The 17,648-nt window shown below is 43.7% G+C and overlaps 1 protein-coding gene across 1 annotated transcript; it reads right to left on the reverse strand.

The window, feature by feature from the left end:
* Window positions 1–1,171: 1,171 nt before the first annotated feature.
* Window positions 1,172–15,041, reverse strand: LOC142466606 (protein-glutamine gamma-glutamyltransferase 5-like). The gene is made up of 13 exons (XM_075571818.1): window positions 14,883–15,041; window positions 13,693–13,872; window positions 13,274–13,516; window positions 12,007–12,125; window positions 11,793–11,921; window positions 10,886–11,063; window positions 8,589–8,727; window positions 8,303–8,406; window positions 7,631–7,870; window positions 6,480–6,884; window positions 5,785–5,945; window positions 4,473–4,606; window positions 1,172–1,567 (listed from the first exon to the last, which is right to left on the reverse strand). Exons 1-13 carry the CDS (start codon window positions 14,890–14,892, stop codon window positions 1,420–1,422), a joined length of 2,190 nt encoding a protein of 729 aa, XP_075427933.1. The 5' UTR covers window positions 14,893–15,041; the 3' UTR covers window positions 1,172–1,419.
* Between the last annotated feature and the right edge of the window lie 2,607 nt (window positions 15,042–17,648).

Genomic DNA, 17,648 nt, shown 5'->3' on the forward strand with positions numbered 1-17,648 from the left:
GGCGGACAGCCTGATGGGGCTCCCCAAGAGCTACTCCCTTCTGCACAGGACCAGCGTGCTAAGGGTTAACATTTGCTTGTACTTTGTGGAACGTCAACCCCACCCACTGGAATGTTAATGAGCCAAGAGGACAAAGAACTTTGTGTTCACAGCGGCATTGAAAATCAACCACCTCAGCGTACATCTGCGTTGCCCCAAAGGCGGACAGCCTTTGGCGCAGCCAAAGGGTGTGAGCCGCTTGATGCCGTTGGCTGATGTTTGGTGATATTAAAGTGTCTCTATTTCAATCTGAAACTCACCAGCCCTTTTATCCCCTGTACCCAATTTTCCAACTCTATCTGTCCATGAAATATCTGTGAAATGACTGTATAACCCTGTTCTTTTAATGTAACCATGTATTGTTATAACTCTGTGCCCAGGACATACTTGAAAACGATAGGTAACGCTCAATGTATTACTTCCTCATAAAACATTTTATAAATAAATAAAATACTGTATCAGTTATATATGTAAATACATCTTCTCCTATACTACAAACATTATTTGGGAGACTATACATATACCTTTTAAGGTCTAATTCACCTAGAGAGTGATATCCGATGAAGGGGAATATTTATTCCTTGAGGGGCATTTTCTATCCACTATCTAAATAATACCATAATATAGTGTACCCTCATCTCCTATCTCCGCACCTCCATCTGTATTTTAGTCCACTTTTGTATATATACCCGCTCCCCCCCGCCCCCCTTTTCCTATTTTGTAACTTAATAACATTTTTCTTATTTCTATGTATTTCCATATGACTGGCCTCGGTGGGAATATTTGTACCCTGGATAACATTATCCCCACCTATTCACATTCTCCATTATTAGGGATTCTTTTTGGATGACCTCCATCCAAATCTGTACGGATATTTGTAAATCTTCCCTTATGCCCCTGGTGTTATACATATTATTGTTAATATTGGTTGAGCGGCAGGTATAGTTTTGTACACTAAATGTATTGGAGCAGCATGGAGAAGAGAGGCTGTAACCGCAGTACCTGAGACATCATTGGGGAGGCTTCATCCAGCAGTGGGGAGACCCGGGCTGCGGATGGTGAGATGATCATATACTGTACATCTATATGTACAGTATGAGAGGCCTAAAGGAAATGAGTCACTTTAAACACATTTTCCATGTTTCCAATTTATTTTGAATACTGAAAAAAATGAGAATATCTCGCATTGGTAAAAAAAAAAATAAGTCCTGAAGAAATTCATGTAATAGATAATCAAACATCGATACTGTTCTGGCCATTTATTACTAAAATATAAAAGTACAAAGGAGATAAAGTGCCCCCCCCCCCATCTATGCCCTGGATCCCCCTCGTGCCCTGTGACCCCCTGGGCCTCTTCCATGCCCTGGGTGTCCACCCCTCCTATGGTTTGACCATCACACTCTGGAAGCCCTTGATGACCTGGAGCTTGCTGCTGCTTAGGTTCACTTGGAGCTGTTTGAGCCCAGACTTGTAAGGGACAATTTCCAATTGGACCGTCGCCCTCTCTTTTGGTCCCATGTTTCCCACCCTAAAAGTAAAAAAGAAAAAGAAGGGGGCAGGGAGGCCTGTTAGCATGCGCCGGTCACACCTATTCTCCAAAACAACCTAGACCCTACGTGCCGTACTAACTACCGTCCTGTATCCCTCCTGCCGTTTGCCTCCTAATTGCTAGAACATCTCGTGCTCTCCCGTATGATCAACTTTCTTAATACCCACAGTGGTGGGATTCAAAAATTTTAGCAACCGGTTCTCTCTCACCTTACCGCCCTTTCAAAGTGAAGAATCACCTTCAGCTTCTCCCCCTCATCATCATAAGTGTCTCCCCCTCATCATCATCAGATTTCCCCCAGTCCCCCTCATCATCAGATCTCCCCCAGTCCCCCTCATCATCAGATCTCCCCCAGTCCCCCTCATCATCAGATCTCCCCCAGACCCCCTCATCATCTTCAGATCTCCCCGAGTAATGTCATGACGTCACATGATGCAGTTATGTCACATGGCATTCCCGTTGGCATGGCAACTCGACTCTGCACGGTCATATTGAGAAGGTATGCAGGGAAAAGATGCTGGGAGATGCTGATAGACGCCGCCCGGACAGGTGAGAGAATCAAGCAACTTGAAAAATGTTAGTAACAGGTTTGCACGAACCGGTGCGAACTGGCAGAATCCCACCACTGCCCCAAGCCCTCCTGGACCCTTTACAATCTGCCTTCCATACAGCTCACTCACCGGAGACTGTGCTCACTAAAGTAGCACATATATCTCACCATATATTGTAGACGCTGTATAAATACATATACATACGGGAGCTGGCATGATATATACTACTATAGTCGTCAGCTTTCTCGAGTCTCCACCTGGGGCCTGGGCTGTTGAGCTGGGGCCAAGTGTCCACTCCCCCTGTTGGCAAACCTGCAAGTCTCACTCATTCTCTCACTCTCTTCCCTCTCTCTTACCTCCTCTCCCTTCTCTTTCTCACCCCTCCATCTCTCTTCTTCCCACACATCCTTAATCCCCTTCACGCTCACACACCCTCCCCCTCTCACTCCCTTCCCCATACATCCCCTCACCCCTCTATGTCCACCCTATCCTCCCCTTCTCACTCTCCTCCCCCTCTCACTCTCTTCCAACTCCTCCACTAACTCTCCTCCCCTTCTCACTCTAGTCTCCCCTCTCACTCTCCCCATATGTCTCCTACCCCCTTCACCACTCTATTCCCCCTTCACCACTCTATTCCCCCCTTTCATGCTCCACCCCCTCCCCTCTCCACCCTCCACCCCCTATCACTCTCCTACTCCCCTCATGCCACTCTTCCCCCTCACTCAATCACAATTCCATTTATTGTAACCCCAACACAATCCCACTTACTGTCACCCAACACAATTCCACTTACTGTCACCCCAACACTATTCCATTTACTGTCACCCCAACACAATCCCACTTACAATCACCCGAACACAATCCCATTTACTGTCACCCAACACGATCCCACTTAATGTCACCCCAACACAATCCCACTTACTGTCACCCCAACACAATCCCACTTACTGTCACCCCAACACAATCCCACTTACTGTCACCCAACACAATCCCACTTACTGTCACCCCAACACAATCCCATTTACTGTCACCCCAACACAATCCCACTTACTGTCACCTAACACAATCCCACTTACTGTCACCCCAACACTATCCCATTGCTGTCACCCCAACACAATCCCACTTACAATCACCCGAACACAATCCCATTTACTGTCCCCCAACACGATCCCACTTACTGTCCCCCCAACACAATCCCATTTACTGTCACCCCAACACAATTCCACTTACTGTCACCCCAACACAATCCCAATTAATGTCAACCAACACAATCCCACTTACTGTCACCCCAACACAATCCCACTTACTGTCACCCCAACACAATCCTACTTACTGTCACCCCAACACAATCCCACTTAATGTCACCCCAACACTATCCCACTTACTATCAACCAACATAATCCCACTTACTGTCACCCAACACAATCCCACTTAATGTCACTCCAACACTATCCCACTTACTGCCACCCCAACATAATCCCACTTACTGTCACCCCAACACAATCCCACTTAATGTCACCCCAACACTATCCCACTTACTGTTACCCAACACAATCCCACTTACTGTCACCCCAACACAATCCCACTTTCTGTCATCCAACACGATCCCACTTACTGTCACCCTAACACAATCTCACTTACTGTCATCCAACACGATCCCACTTACTGTCACCCAACACAATCCCACTTACTGTCACCCCAACACAATCCCACTTACTGTCACCCCAACACGATCCCACTTACTATCAACCAACATGATCCCACTTACTGTCACCCAACACAATCCCACTTACTGTCACCCCAACACAATCCCACTTACTGTCACCCCAACACTATCCCACTTACTGTCACCCCAACACTATCCCACTTACTGTCACCCAACACAATCCCACATACTGTCACCCCAACACAATCCCACTTACTGTCACCCCAACACTATCCAACTTACTGTCACCCAACACAATCCCACTTACTGTCACCCCAACACAATCCCATTTACTGTCACCCCAACACTATCCAATTTACTGTCACCCAACACAATCCCACATACTGTCACCCCAACATGATCCCACTTACTGTCACCCCAACACTATCCAACTTACTGTCACCCAACACAATCCCACTTACTGTCACCCCAACACAATCCCATTTACTGTCACCCCAACACTATCCAACTTACTGTCACCCAACACAATCCCACATACTGTCACCCCAACATGATCCCACTTACTGTCATCCAACACGATCCCACTTACTGTCACCCCAACACAATCCCACTTAATGTCACCCCAACACTATCCCACTTACTGTCACCTTAACACAATCTCACTTACTTTAATCCAATCTGTGCCTTCACCAGGCCACTGCCTTCTATTAGGAGCACACAGTTTTGTATCTGTTCATCGAAAGGATTGCAGATGGTGAGCTGGACTTTGCAAGGTTTGTTCATTAGAACCGGTCCAAGGAACTGAAGGTGAAAAAGCAGAAATAAAAAGCTAGTTATTTATATAATCCGAGCATGGCCGCAATGTTTCCTGTAATGTATACTCTGTGTGTATGTGCATATTCATGTGTGTGTACAGTATATGTATATGTGTGTATATATAATATATGTATGTATTCACAGTTCCAGTGGAGCGGCACTCATGTGAATGGGTTACCTTGCATGGGGGGAACGTATATAAACAGCTGGATAATACAAGGTACTCAGAGGCTCTTCATTCATGTTTTATTCTCTTATTATTCTCTATTATTATTATTATAATACCATGATCATGTTAATCAGTATTGCCGGACCTGAGGAAGAGGAGAACTCTCGAAAGCTTGTCCTATGACATTGTTAGTCCAAATAAAAAAAAGGTATCGCCTAATACTGAAGAACTCCTTTATTCTGCAATATATATATATATATATATATATATATATATATATATATATATATATATTGCAGAATAAAGGAGTTCTTCAGTATTAGGCACCTAATACTGAAGAACTCCTTTATTCTGCAATATATATATATATATATATATATATATATATATATTGCAGAATAAAGGAGTTCTTCAGTATTAGGCGATACCTTTTATATGAATGAACGTATACACTTAATTATATATATGGTAACTACACCTGGGCAAACAAGATAACACATCCAGAGATAGGTATACTGAGATCTGTAACGCAGATATAAGGCTCGAACCCATTAAAAAATGTTTTTTTTTACATTTGTCATTGAAACAATATCTTTGTTCAGATGCCAACAAAGGCAGTTCTGGTTCAGTTCTGGTTGTGGTTCAGTTCTGGGTGTTTTTTTTCACCAAGCGAGATTGTAATGCTGCTTTTAATCGTGCGGTGCTGCTCCGTACAATTCGTTGTGTTGTACAATTCTCCGCTCCATGGTAATAACGTGCCAATTCTATGAACAAACATTGCACGACTTTCCCCCACTCCCTCCGAAGACACCCCAACGAGCGCCACTCGCAGAACTAGGCTTTCAAACATCGGCCAAAGCACCAGGTTGGTATTAAACACAGAATTAGTGACTTATACTTTGTTGCTTATCCTCTCTCTGATACCATGTATCTATCTTTGACCCACACCTACATGCTATCGATTCCTCTAACGATGACCCCAACATGTCCTTACATTGATGTCAATATCCGGTAAGGCCAGGTTAATATCCTTATGCACTAGAAGCTTCTCCCAGGTTGCATTCTGTTCCCCAATGGCAGTGACTCTCACCAAGTTGTTCTCCTCTAAGGATTTTCCATACTGGGCATATGGAATTCCCAATAAAATCCATTTCTCTGCAAATAAATATTTGTCAAGGATTAGTCATTTTCAGTGCTATGTATATATAGCTTTATTTATATAGCGCCGCCCATGTACATCACGCTAACACGCGTGATATAATAATATAACACGTAATGGGAAGAAGCGCTTCAGGCATAAAAGTAATATTAGGAAAAGGTGTCCCTGCCCCCAAGAGTTTTCAATTGAATTAAACTCTTAATTGTCAGTATCTAAATATTCCTGTTGTGCATAGTTCACTGTTCTGGATTCTTTCTAGCCGTTTTTTCTCAGCATTTTGCGTTTTTTGTTTTTACAGGTTATTATTCATTCGCCCTCATTGGCTGAACCGCTGACGTGGACATCGCTTGGCTTTTCAAAATGTGGTCCCGCCATCACGCTTTGTGCATGCTGGCGCTACGGACTGACTGGGGCTGGCACCATAGAGGGCTGACCGGTCGCGATCACTGGGAAGAGGCCTTAGGAAGATAATCCTCACTGACAGCTGTTGTTCCTTTATATATACAGAATACAAGGACAGTATACTCTACCTTCAGTTGGTCCAAGCTCAATATACATGGACTCTCTCCAGAACTGCTGCCCGGGTTTCCCATTGTGTTTCATAGACTGCGCACTTAGGTTCAGCTTTAAGGTCTTGGGGTTGGAAACCAAGTTACCGGCCAGTAAAACCACATTGATCGTTTGTCCAAGTTGAGGAGACTCTGTTAATTTAAACTTCAGTATTAACTGAGCATCTCTCAGTGGCCGATTATGACTCAAATCCTTATCGTAGTTGCCATTTACTGCAGGCATGTCGCGCTCGTGTAAAACACCGTTACTTGATGAGATGCCGTTAGTACCATTGGAATGCAGATCGCCGTTAGAGGATATCCTTTGATCTTTGTATCGTAATCTACTAATCGCTTTCTGGAGCACCTTTCTTTCTTCCGTGGTTCCTTATTTCAAACAGAAACAAAGGTTATACTGTAATCACAAGACAACCCACAGGAGATAATGACCATGTCTTCTTGAGCTATGGAATGTCGTTTCTTACACAAAGTGATCAAGACTGGTGCAGTTTATAGACCTTTCTGTTAAAATACGAACAAGTCTAAGTCACCCTATGTCCGATTTCATTGGTGTGTTTCTAACTTATTGGTACTGTAGGTGCTCCGAATTTAGAATACATTTCTCATATAGGTACGTTGTTGAAAAAGTAAAGCCTCTGAAACCGATCAATAAGCTATTCCATTTATAAGCTATTCCAGTCTGATATCGTTATTCTATATGACTGTGACAAAAAAGGTATTGTGTAGTAAAAGATATATTAGTAAAACATAGTCACATAGTTATATAGTTGCATAGTTACATAGGTACATGGTTTCATAGCTACATAGTAGATGAGGTTTAAAAAAGACATGTTCAACCTATGCTAAATTTAGACGACATATACTTTACCCTATATCCGCACTTACAGTATATTGATCCAGAGGAAGCAAACACAAAACCCCAGTGCACATCATCTAATGATATCTCACAAGGGGAAAATAAATTCCTCCCTGACTTTAATGAAGAGGTGGTAGCATTCTTTGTCTATAAATGATATTCTTTCTTTTTAGGTCGTGTGCTATCAGATTTAGTGCTGGCTTCACATTGTGTTTGGTCAACACGTTTCCTCTGGAACAAGGATGAGTATCCATACCTTCTTCATACTTGTATTGATGGGTGACATCTTCACGCTCGTCGCTGCCCACGGACTTTGTGCTGATACACTTGCCAATCAGATGTGGGTCGCAGAAATGCTTCTCTTGCCTTGCACCGTTAACTGTCCACGAGTGGCAGTCTGCATTGACCATGGCAAACACAAACGGTGAGTCATAACCCAGCTGAATCTCTCCTTCTTTGATGGCTTTAACCGAGGCAGGACCACAGCAATATATACCTAATGGAATACAACATGGTTCAAATAATACAGTTCTCTGATGTTATTTATTTATAAAATGTTGATGACAAATACAGTACATGTTTACATTAAGTGAGCAGGGCAATACATTATATACGAAACATTGCATGGACAGTAAGAGATAATATATGTTATAGGCGTATGTAACAGTTACAGACCAGATTAAAATGTGAGACAGTTTTAGTTTTGAAAGAAATAAGACTGGTGGCGGATGTGAGAGTCTCCGGTAGACTGTTCCAGTTGTGAAGTGCACGGTAAGAGAAGGAGGAACGGCCGTATACTTTGGACCTTGAACAGTCTTTTGGAGTCAGATCTCAGATGATATGTGCTGCATGTGGTAGGGGTGAGGAGCTTGTGGTGCATTTATATGAAATAAAATGGTATCTACTCTAGAGTACCTCTACATCTTACCTTCACTTTCTTCCTGTGGGGTGGGGTCTAGCACCTGCCACCCTCCGTATCCTTGGGGTAAGTCCTTTCGGGCCATCCAGCACTCACACCACACATGAAAGTTCCTACAGGAAGACCCAACATAACAGCTTCATTTTATATGGTTAACTGATGAGCTTAAACAAATTCCTTTTCCTGAAAACTAAGGGTGTTTAAATGCTGCTTGGAATGGACAAATAAATATTCTTATCTTTAATGCTATCTGCCCCCATCATTAACCGGTATATTCCAGGAATGTCTATCTTACCAAATGCTGTCGCTGCCGTCTTTGGAAATTGTTTTGCCCGTCGAATCATAAAGTTGATCAATAATCAGATCGGTGTCGGTGTCGTGAGCGGAGTTGAAGTTTGTTACTATACGAGACGGAATTCCTAAGCATCTCATTACTAGAGACGAGAGAGAGAGAAGATATAACGTGAATTATAGGCTAAAGCAGTAAAATTCCAGGCATTATTGAAATCCCTGCTCTCTGATTGGTTAAAATTCCGGGCATAATTCAATCAGTAATGCCTGCAATTTTTGCTGCTTGCAATGTGTTTATTTCAATGTGTTTATTTCCAGCCAATCAGCTTTCAGAACAGCTCTGAGACAGGACAGGAGATTGGTCAGAAGGAAGGAACAGCTCTGAGACAGGGCAGGGGATTGGTTAGGAAGTATCAGCCACGGGTTGACTCCTCCCCCTCCCGAGCTGACTTAGATTGACTGAGCAGATTCAGTTGAATTGGGGGGAGAGGGAGAGAGAGTCTGCAAAGTAGTAAGTGGCTGTCTGCAGTTTGTTTGTGGCTGCAGTGTGGGTGTGTGTGTATCAGTAGCAGTGTTTATGGGTGTAGCAGCAGCGTGTGTGTGTGAAGGGATTATTACATAAATACGTCCGTCATGGAAAATGTTCCTGCGCTATGTATTGCTTTGTTTGTATTTACTTTGTAGACTTATTATATGTTAGAAGTGTAGACAACAGAGGTACTACACCAGAGGTGGCCAACTCCAGTCCTCAAGGGCCACCAACAGGTCAGATTTTCAGGATTTCTCTGCTTCAGCACGGATGGCTCAGTCGAAGACTCTTTTGGGAGTGGTCAGTCCTCAAGGGCCACCACCAGGTCAGATTTTAAGGATATCCCTGCTTCAGCACAGATAATGCAGTCTTCAATTGAGCCACCTGTGCTGAAGCAGGGATATGCTGAAAACCTGACTTGTTGGTGGCACTTAAGGACTGGGGTTGGCCACGCCGAAAAGAGTCTTCAACTGAGCCCCTGATTGAATCTCCTGGGCTGAAGCAGGGATATCCTGAAAACTTGACCTGTTAGTCTGCCCTTAAGGACTAGAGTTGGCCACCCCTGCACTATATATATGGTATACTGTCAATAAATACAGATTAATTTCTGACATACACACACCAATATGTATTGAGCCTGATAAAGGGTTCTCCCTGAGACGTTTGGCACTTTGTCTGCATTAATAAAAATCATTTAAATGTCTATTAGACTTTTGGTCTATACTTTTGTAGCCCTGTGTTGTTTTGGGCTATATATCTACCCTCCTCCTGGCAATTTTCCTGTGTAAGGGCAGGTTTGCCAGGAGTTATCATGGGTTGCCCCCACCTCAAGCAATTGCACTAAGGAAGTGAAGGCAGGTCACCTGACTCTGTGTCCAGTCAAGAGACAAAGGGGCGGTGCCTGTTCAACCTCTTACTTAGGGCATTGCATTTCCTATTTAGTGTTAGTCTGGAGTAATGTAGAAGGCTGGAGAGTCTGAGTAGTGTTAGGAGGAAGGAGTGGAGTAGGGAAAGTTACAGTACATAGGTGGACCATATCCCTCCTACCCTGCATAGGGGGTAGAGGAAGAGCTAGACCCACTCTGGGTGGCCCTAGGCCCAAAGTGGCGTCAGGGGACATCCTAAGGGAGGACAGCTGGCTGAGAGCAACTGTCTGCCACTGTATGCTGTATCGTGTGCTGCTGTGACTTGAATAAAGAGTCCTGATTTAAAGACACAGCTGTGTGAGACTGGAATCTCTCATCCCTGGGAGGGGAGTTCTACTGTAGGGATTCCACCCCATATCTCTGGGGTCTGCAGGAGATGGAGGCGCTGTCACCATGAGTACATCTCAGTGCACACCCCAGAAGTCTGTTCTGTTCTTCCCCATGCCAACGCGGGAGAATCAGGTATGCACCACATTCAGACATGTAGCCTGAGCTTGAGACACCCTAGGGCACCCTATGTGAGATTGGGGAGGGGGGGGGGGGGGATAAATGGGCTACACTTTATTGAAGCTTAGTGAACGTTTTTGACTACGGTTCTCCCCTTCCCTTGCTTGAGTACCTACTACCTTACTAAAACCGCCATTTTATTCGGGGGGGGGGGGGGGGGGTGCACCCGCCGTCTTTGGATCAGTTGTTTCACGTAAACCGTTGTGTCTAGCGTGAACGAATACTTTCCTGGGCTTTCAAAAGACAACATAAACTCAGATGTTTGTTGACGTTGGAAAGTAACCTTCATGTATAAAAGCGATGTTGTATATATGTAGACATGTTAATAAATGCAATTACCAGTGCACATTACTGCAGCAAAGACCCAACACTGGCCGTACATGACAGGGTTACAGTCGCTCTTATACCATTGCCTCAAAATGGCTACACTCCCGTTCCAAGCAGATGGGCAGACTCCCCTCTCGAAATCTCCATCCCATTTGCCTAATACAACTCCATTGTCATCGTCACTGTTGACCTAAATTAGGATGAAAAACAAACAAACAAAAAACGACTGTGTGGAAAACGTTTGTTGCGTCTCGAGACAAGCTAATGTTATCTCTCGCAAACCACTTCTGGTATTTCAAGCATTAAAGCTGCAGGCCAAGCAATATACTACATTGTGTGTATGTGTGTGTGTGTTTTGAAATAAATCAGTTCTGTACTATGAGAAAATACTTGTAACATTTTTTTTAAACAACTCTGAATGATATTTTTAATGTATGTAAGTAACAAGCATTTTTTTTGTTTCTATAGCAACCATTTACAAAGTCACGTTCCCTTCCTCTTTTGAAACAGGCTCTGGCACACCCCTTTTTGAGCCCTGCCCTCTCTCTAGTAGGGCACCAATTGTATCTCGTGACTGCCTGGTCACATGATCTTCCCCGCAGAACTTTGCATCTTTCGTCCTCTTCTGCTGCACTGACAGCCATTTAGTGAATCCCCAAGCCGAATCTTCGCCGATCGATCACAGGAGAACAGATCGATCGGCAACTTAGCTAATTACTGAATCATTGTGTGGATTTTATTGATGCGCATATTAAAGGGGAAAGAAATAAAATGATTTTTTTTAAAAATGGCAGCTCGTACTGCTGCTTTAAGTAGAACATCGATCTCACCTCCAGACCTAACAATAACGATGGCTCTGAAAATGCCCTTTTTTTTGTGGAAACCTTTATTTGATAACAAAATGAAATGATATACGCACCATGGCACAGACGATCCGGCTGACATACACAGGATCATTTCTGTGAGATAAATCTTTAAATGCGTCCTTTAGGAACTTAACATTCTTGTCCAACATCTTTAGGCAGATATCCACAATGTCATCTTGGAACTAGAAGTAAGCATGTGAAAGCTGGGCATTAGTAACAGCGTAGGAAGGTCACTACGTCTGTAACTCTTTGAAATGTATATATTACCTGTCCCAAATTCCATGGGCTGGGTTTAATATGTTTCGCGTTGCCTTGGTAAATAAGCCCGTAATCATTTATCACATACTCATTCCTCTGGGCGTCATCTCCGAGATACACGTCGTCATCTGTCACGTTGAGGCGAGAGAATTACAGGTTCGTTACCGTAGTAAAGAGAAATCTTTTATTTCAGAGTTTGGTTAAAGAGTGTCACTGTGCGCTCATTTATTAATTATAATAGCATGTTCTAGTATAGCGCTGCCAGTTTTACGTAGCGCTTTACAGAGACATTTTGCAGGCACAGGTCCCTGCCCCGTGGAGCTTACAATCTATGTTTTTGGTGCCTGAGGCACAGGGAGATAAAGTGACTTGCCCAAGGTCACAAGGAGTCGACACTGGGAATTGAACCAGGCTCCCCTGCTTCAAACTCAGTGCCAGTCAGTGTCTTTACTCACTGAGCCTCTCCTTCTCCTTGCATGTAATTTCCCAGAATCCCTGGCTGCAGCGGAAACATTGTATGTTCAGAGATAATGGGGAAGGGCATGGTTGCACACCTGTCTGAGTGTGAACGTGCTCACCATTGGGATGTATTTGCTGTTAAACCATTGTAGTGTTTTGGGGGAAAAAAATGCAATTTCTTTCTTGGTGGCATTAGAAATATAACTTAAATAGACTTTTCAGCAAATTTGACAGTCTAATTTCCAATCTAGGGTTTTTTATCAGGAAAAAGTCAATGACATTCCAAACCACTGTGCGACCTTCAACTGAACTTTAGTGTGAAAACATGAGATAATGAGTATCAACCTTTGTGGTTACATACTGTAGTTACATAGTAGATGAGGTTGAAAAAATACAAGCGTCCATCAAGTTCAACCTATTCTAAATTTAGACAACAGATACCTTTTCCTATATCCGTACTTACAGTATATTGATCCAAACACAAACCCCAGTGACACATTATTTAATGATATCTCATAAGGAGAAAAATAAATTCCTTTCTGGCTCCAATAATTGGCAATCAGATTACTCTCTGGATCAACATCCTTCCCATGTTTACTTATTTGGTATATCGCTGTATACCTTTCCTTTCTAAAAAGATGCCCACCCTTTTTTTTTAACATACCTATTGTATCTGCCATCACAGTCTCCATGGGTAATGAATTCCACACTGTAACTGCCCTTACTGTTATAACCAGACATTACAACCTTTGCTGTGTAACGCTAATGAGTCTCATTGATCTTACTGGAAGTGAGGTTAGAAATAGTTTCACGTTACCTGCACACCAAGGGTTGAAAAGTAAGATGAATTCTCCGAGTTGGTAGGAGGCGGTCTTATTTCCAGTGGTAACTTGGATCTTTAGAGTATATCTTCCAATGATCGCGTTGGCCGAAGGAATGATGGCGATTACCATTGAGTCCGGACCATTGGTCTCCACCGTTGCAGTCCAGGTCTTCTTATTTAAGCCCTTTGTTAACGGGAATATGACTTTGGTTCCAGAAGACTCGTCGGGCCACGGTCCTTTTATAAAGGCAGTAATTGAATGATAATTAGGGAGGATCAGAGCGGCGTGTTGAGAATACCGAAGAGGTCACATGAAACTACATTGCCACCAGTGCTTTGTTCTTAAAGAAATGTTTACACGGCTTTCTCTTTCAATTTCCCCTGAAGTAATAGGACAAATTGCAGCCACTTGCCTGTTTCGGTAATGAAGACGATGTTGTCCTTCCCTTGGTGGAAGGCTCCTGTTTTGAAGTGCAGGATGATAGAGAAAGGCTGTCCTCTTCTGATGATAAGGCGGCGGTCACTAATCTCCTGTGTGTGGTGGAGACGGTTGTTGTTCTTGCTTTGAAAGTCTGAGAAAGCCACCTCCACTGCTACGGAAGCAGAGACATGGGGAGAGGGGTTTAAGTGAAGTTTTATGGTCAGAATAATTTAACCCTTCCCCTCCCCCTCCCTGCACCTCACCTCCATCACACTGCTGATGGAGGTTTGGTCTTCATTCTCACTGTCCCTTTCATCCATGTATTTCCCCGTCTCTTTAGTTACTGTTCTCTCTGCCTCCTCTGCCCTAGGGTGTTATACTGGATTTTACATCTGTGTTAAGCTCGTGGAATCTCTGTAACCCAGTATCGCCTGTGCTGAGGAAGACCGAGAACTCCCCAGATCTCATACTAAAATATCAATTGTTTGTCCAAATAAAAAAAGTTACCACCTAATACTGAATTACTCTGCACTATCTTCAGAATAGAAAGGCTTCGAGTGTCAGCTTTTTTTCATACCAGTTTGTAATTCCACTTATCTCCTCCTTTAGTAGAATAACTGAACTTCACATAAAAGCGTGGAGTCTATTAGTATCAAAGCATCCGCAAATCTTTTCAATTGTAATTAAGTTGTGTATGTGGCATTTGCAGATGAATCAGATGCATGACTTTGAACAGTGTTAACACCAATACTGTATTATGCATATTCCAAAACTCATAACCCTGAGTCCCTGGAGTTTAGTTAACGTCAACATACTGCATGTAAGACATGATTGCCAGGTAATTGCCTGACCTGGGAAGCATGGTGCAGTCACTTAAGGAGAACCAGTGACCTTGTTCTGCACAGTATGGGACCGTATCGTCTTACAAGTCAGAGAGTCTCCAATCTCTACTAACATCGATGGTGGGAAACTGAGGCAGTCTAGGAAAAGTGTCTCCCCTTTTTAGAATTAGACCAGGGAGAAGTTTGGAGATTTATTAAAACTCAAAAGTGACCCTTAATGCCTCTTGATTTTCTAATGGTAAGACTGTTCATGTATATGTTGAGTTTCTCACATCCATCCTTTAAATGGCATTCCTTTTAAACGACGAGCCTGTTATTATATACTGTATATCGTACGTACCCTGAGCCATTGTTTCCTTGGGTCCTTTGTCCTCCTAGTCTTAGTATTGAAGGACTCCCACCAGACAGATTTCGGGCTGACACTGGTGGCTCGTTTGCGTGTTGGGTGAGATCTAACACAAAGTGAGGTGGGGCACTTGGATTCATTGCCTTATTTATGACTTTGTAGTTCAGAACAAGTTTGTTCACTTTCAACACTTTTTTCTCCATTGGCAACTCTATGCTCTGGAAGGTAGGAGCGGCTAATGAATCATGTTATTTCATCAGCTTCTCGAGAATCCTGTTTATGTTCTGCAGAACTCAAGATGCAAATGGATACGCGCTTTAATAAGAAGTGTCTGGTCCTTTGGTGATCTTAGGACGGAGAGGACATTCCTTGTTTGACTTTTGTCTGTGTAAGTTCGGATGTACTTTAAAAATAAAAAAAACATCGACGTGTCCCTGCTCCCACACATTTAGTAACAAGTACTGTAGTGACGACGAGTATTCTAAGACAAATCTGGGGCAATCACCAACAAGACCCAGGTACATGCTGGGTACATGCTGGGTACATGCTGGGTACATGCTGGGTACATGCTGGGTACATGCTGGGTACATGCTGCAACATTTCAGTGACATTTCTGCAGACAGACTAATGGCCCATCGGATTAACAGCGGGGGTTCCTGGCCAGGAACCCCTGCTGGGACGCCGCATTGACCCTTATGGGACGCCGCTGTAGGCGCAATATTGCGAAAACATTTGGCCACGCGTGCTTTTCTTTGTATTCGGAATGACACATATATTTACGGTGTCTTCACCGAGTACATCAATTACACAACACATACAGTAACAAGAATTAGTTGGAAAAACATTACCTAATGCAGACACCTAGTGCCAAATATGTTATGTCCCCCTCATAAATGTGACCAAGCACTGCCATCTACAGCACTTACTCCCTCACCTGCTGTCTCTGTAAGTTTCCCATTAAACCTCTTAGATTGTAAGCTCTTCAGGGCAGAGATTTCCTTTCCTATTGTCTGATTTTGCTGCACTTATTGTATAATTATAATTCCCTGTACTGTATTCTTTGTGAAGCGCTGGGTACACTATTGGCGCTATATAAATAAAGACATACAATACAATACAAAATAAATATGTGCAGGTAACTGGAATGTTTGGCATGGATTGTAACTGCAGTCCTCAAGGGCCACCAACAGGTCTGGTTTTAAGGATATCCCTGCATCAGCACAGCATCAGTGGCTCAGTCGTTGGCAGTATCAGTCTATTACTGATTAACTTACCTTCTAACCCGGGGGGTGGCCAACTCCAGTCCTCAAGGGCCACCAACAGGCCAAGTATTAGGGATATCCCTGCTTCAGCACAGGGGGCTCAATCAGTCCCGGCTGCAGAACAGATGGCTCAATCAGTCTCTGTGCCGAAGCAGCGATATCCTTAAAACCAGACCTGTTGGTGGCCCTTGAGGACTGGAGTTGGCCACTCCTGTTTATATATATATATATCGTTATACGCAAATGAAGGAATATTACCCAGTATATTAAGAAGTTGCCGTACCTGACAAGTAGACTTAGGAAAAGTCTGTGTCCCGGGAGACCAGGTTATTTACATCTTTTTACCAGGATCATTCATTGAGCAAAACAAGGAAATGAAATTAATTGTAATTTATTCGGCATAAATTCGCTTACACACCAATGATAAACAAAATACAGACAAAGACACACTTACTTTGGGACTGGGGTCGAAAAACAAGACTTTCCTAGGTGCAGGGAAATCTATAGAAGAGTTTTACCCTGACCGAGACTCAGCCCGGAATCTCCTGGAACCCAAATCGGCGTGAAGTTCCACACGCCACCGCTACGTTCTCTTCTGAGAATTTGGCCTCTCCTGACCGCAAGTTAATCCAAATCTCCTGGAACTCAAATTGGCATAAGATCCCAGCCGCGTCCGCTACGATTGTTTCTGAGAACTTGGGCGCAAAAGTTGGGATTTAGACTCTGGCGGGCAGGCTTCTCTGGCTCAAAATCGAGACCGGTTACTCTGCTATTCGCACAGAAGCATCTTTGAAAAACCCGTCCGCGCTCTTACTACTGCAGGACACGAATCTGATTGGCTCATCGATTCTTATAGTATTCTGAGTTTCATTCACAAAACTGAGCAGCCAATCAACGCGTGGGAACTTTCCCTAGCAACCAATCAGAGCCAAGCCAGCTAGAAAAGCCGGGTCAGCGGGAAATTCGAAATAGCCAAGAGACATGCGCAAGCCTGCCACCTCTCTCCCTGGCTATCCCAATGCCACCCGCTGGGCAGGCTGCACCAGGTCTGGCAGAACAAGTGGCATCCTGAAGGACTGCCATTGATCTCCGGACCTTGTACTCCGACTTTCCCCGCTGACCAAATGCTATTCACACCTCTGGGCTTCCCCTGGCTGCTTTGAATTCCGATGTCCAGCAGACTTACCGGCACCTATGGGTTAGCTCAGGCAGCCTGTTTGGACATTGGTTCCAAATGTAAAAAGCACAATACATTATTAAAGTATATTTTACTACACTGCTGAGTCTCTGGGTACCATTGGGACAGAAAGGAAAAATGTTGTACTGTTATTTCTATCTGCCTTATTCCCCACACACTTTCCCTTGGACTCAGTCTGGACTCTCAGAGTTTCCCCTCAACCTGATATACGGTTGGGGCACCCACAAACCCTACACTGGTTCTGGGACACCTTGGCACTAGCTGGGGTATCCCCCTTAACCTAGGGATTCCCTCAGCTAC

Source organism: Ascaphus truei, chromosome 15, assembly GCF_040206685.1.
Source record: "Ascaphus truei isolate aAscTru1 chromosome 15, aAscTru1.hap1, whole genome shotgun sequence".
Taxonomy (NCBI): Eukaryota; Metazoa; Chordata; class Amphibia; order Anura; family Ascaphidae; genus Ascaphus; species Ascaphus truei.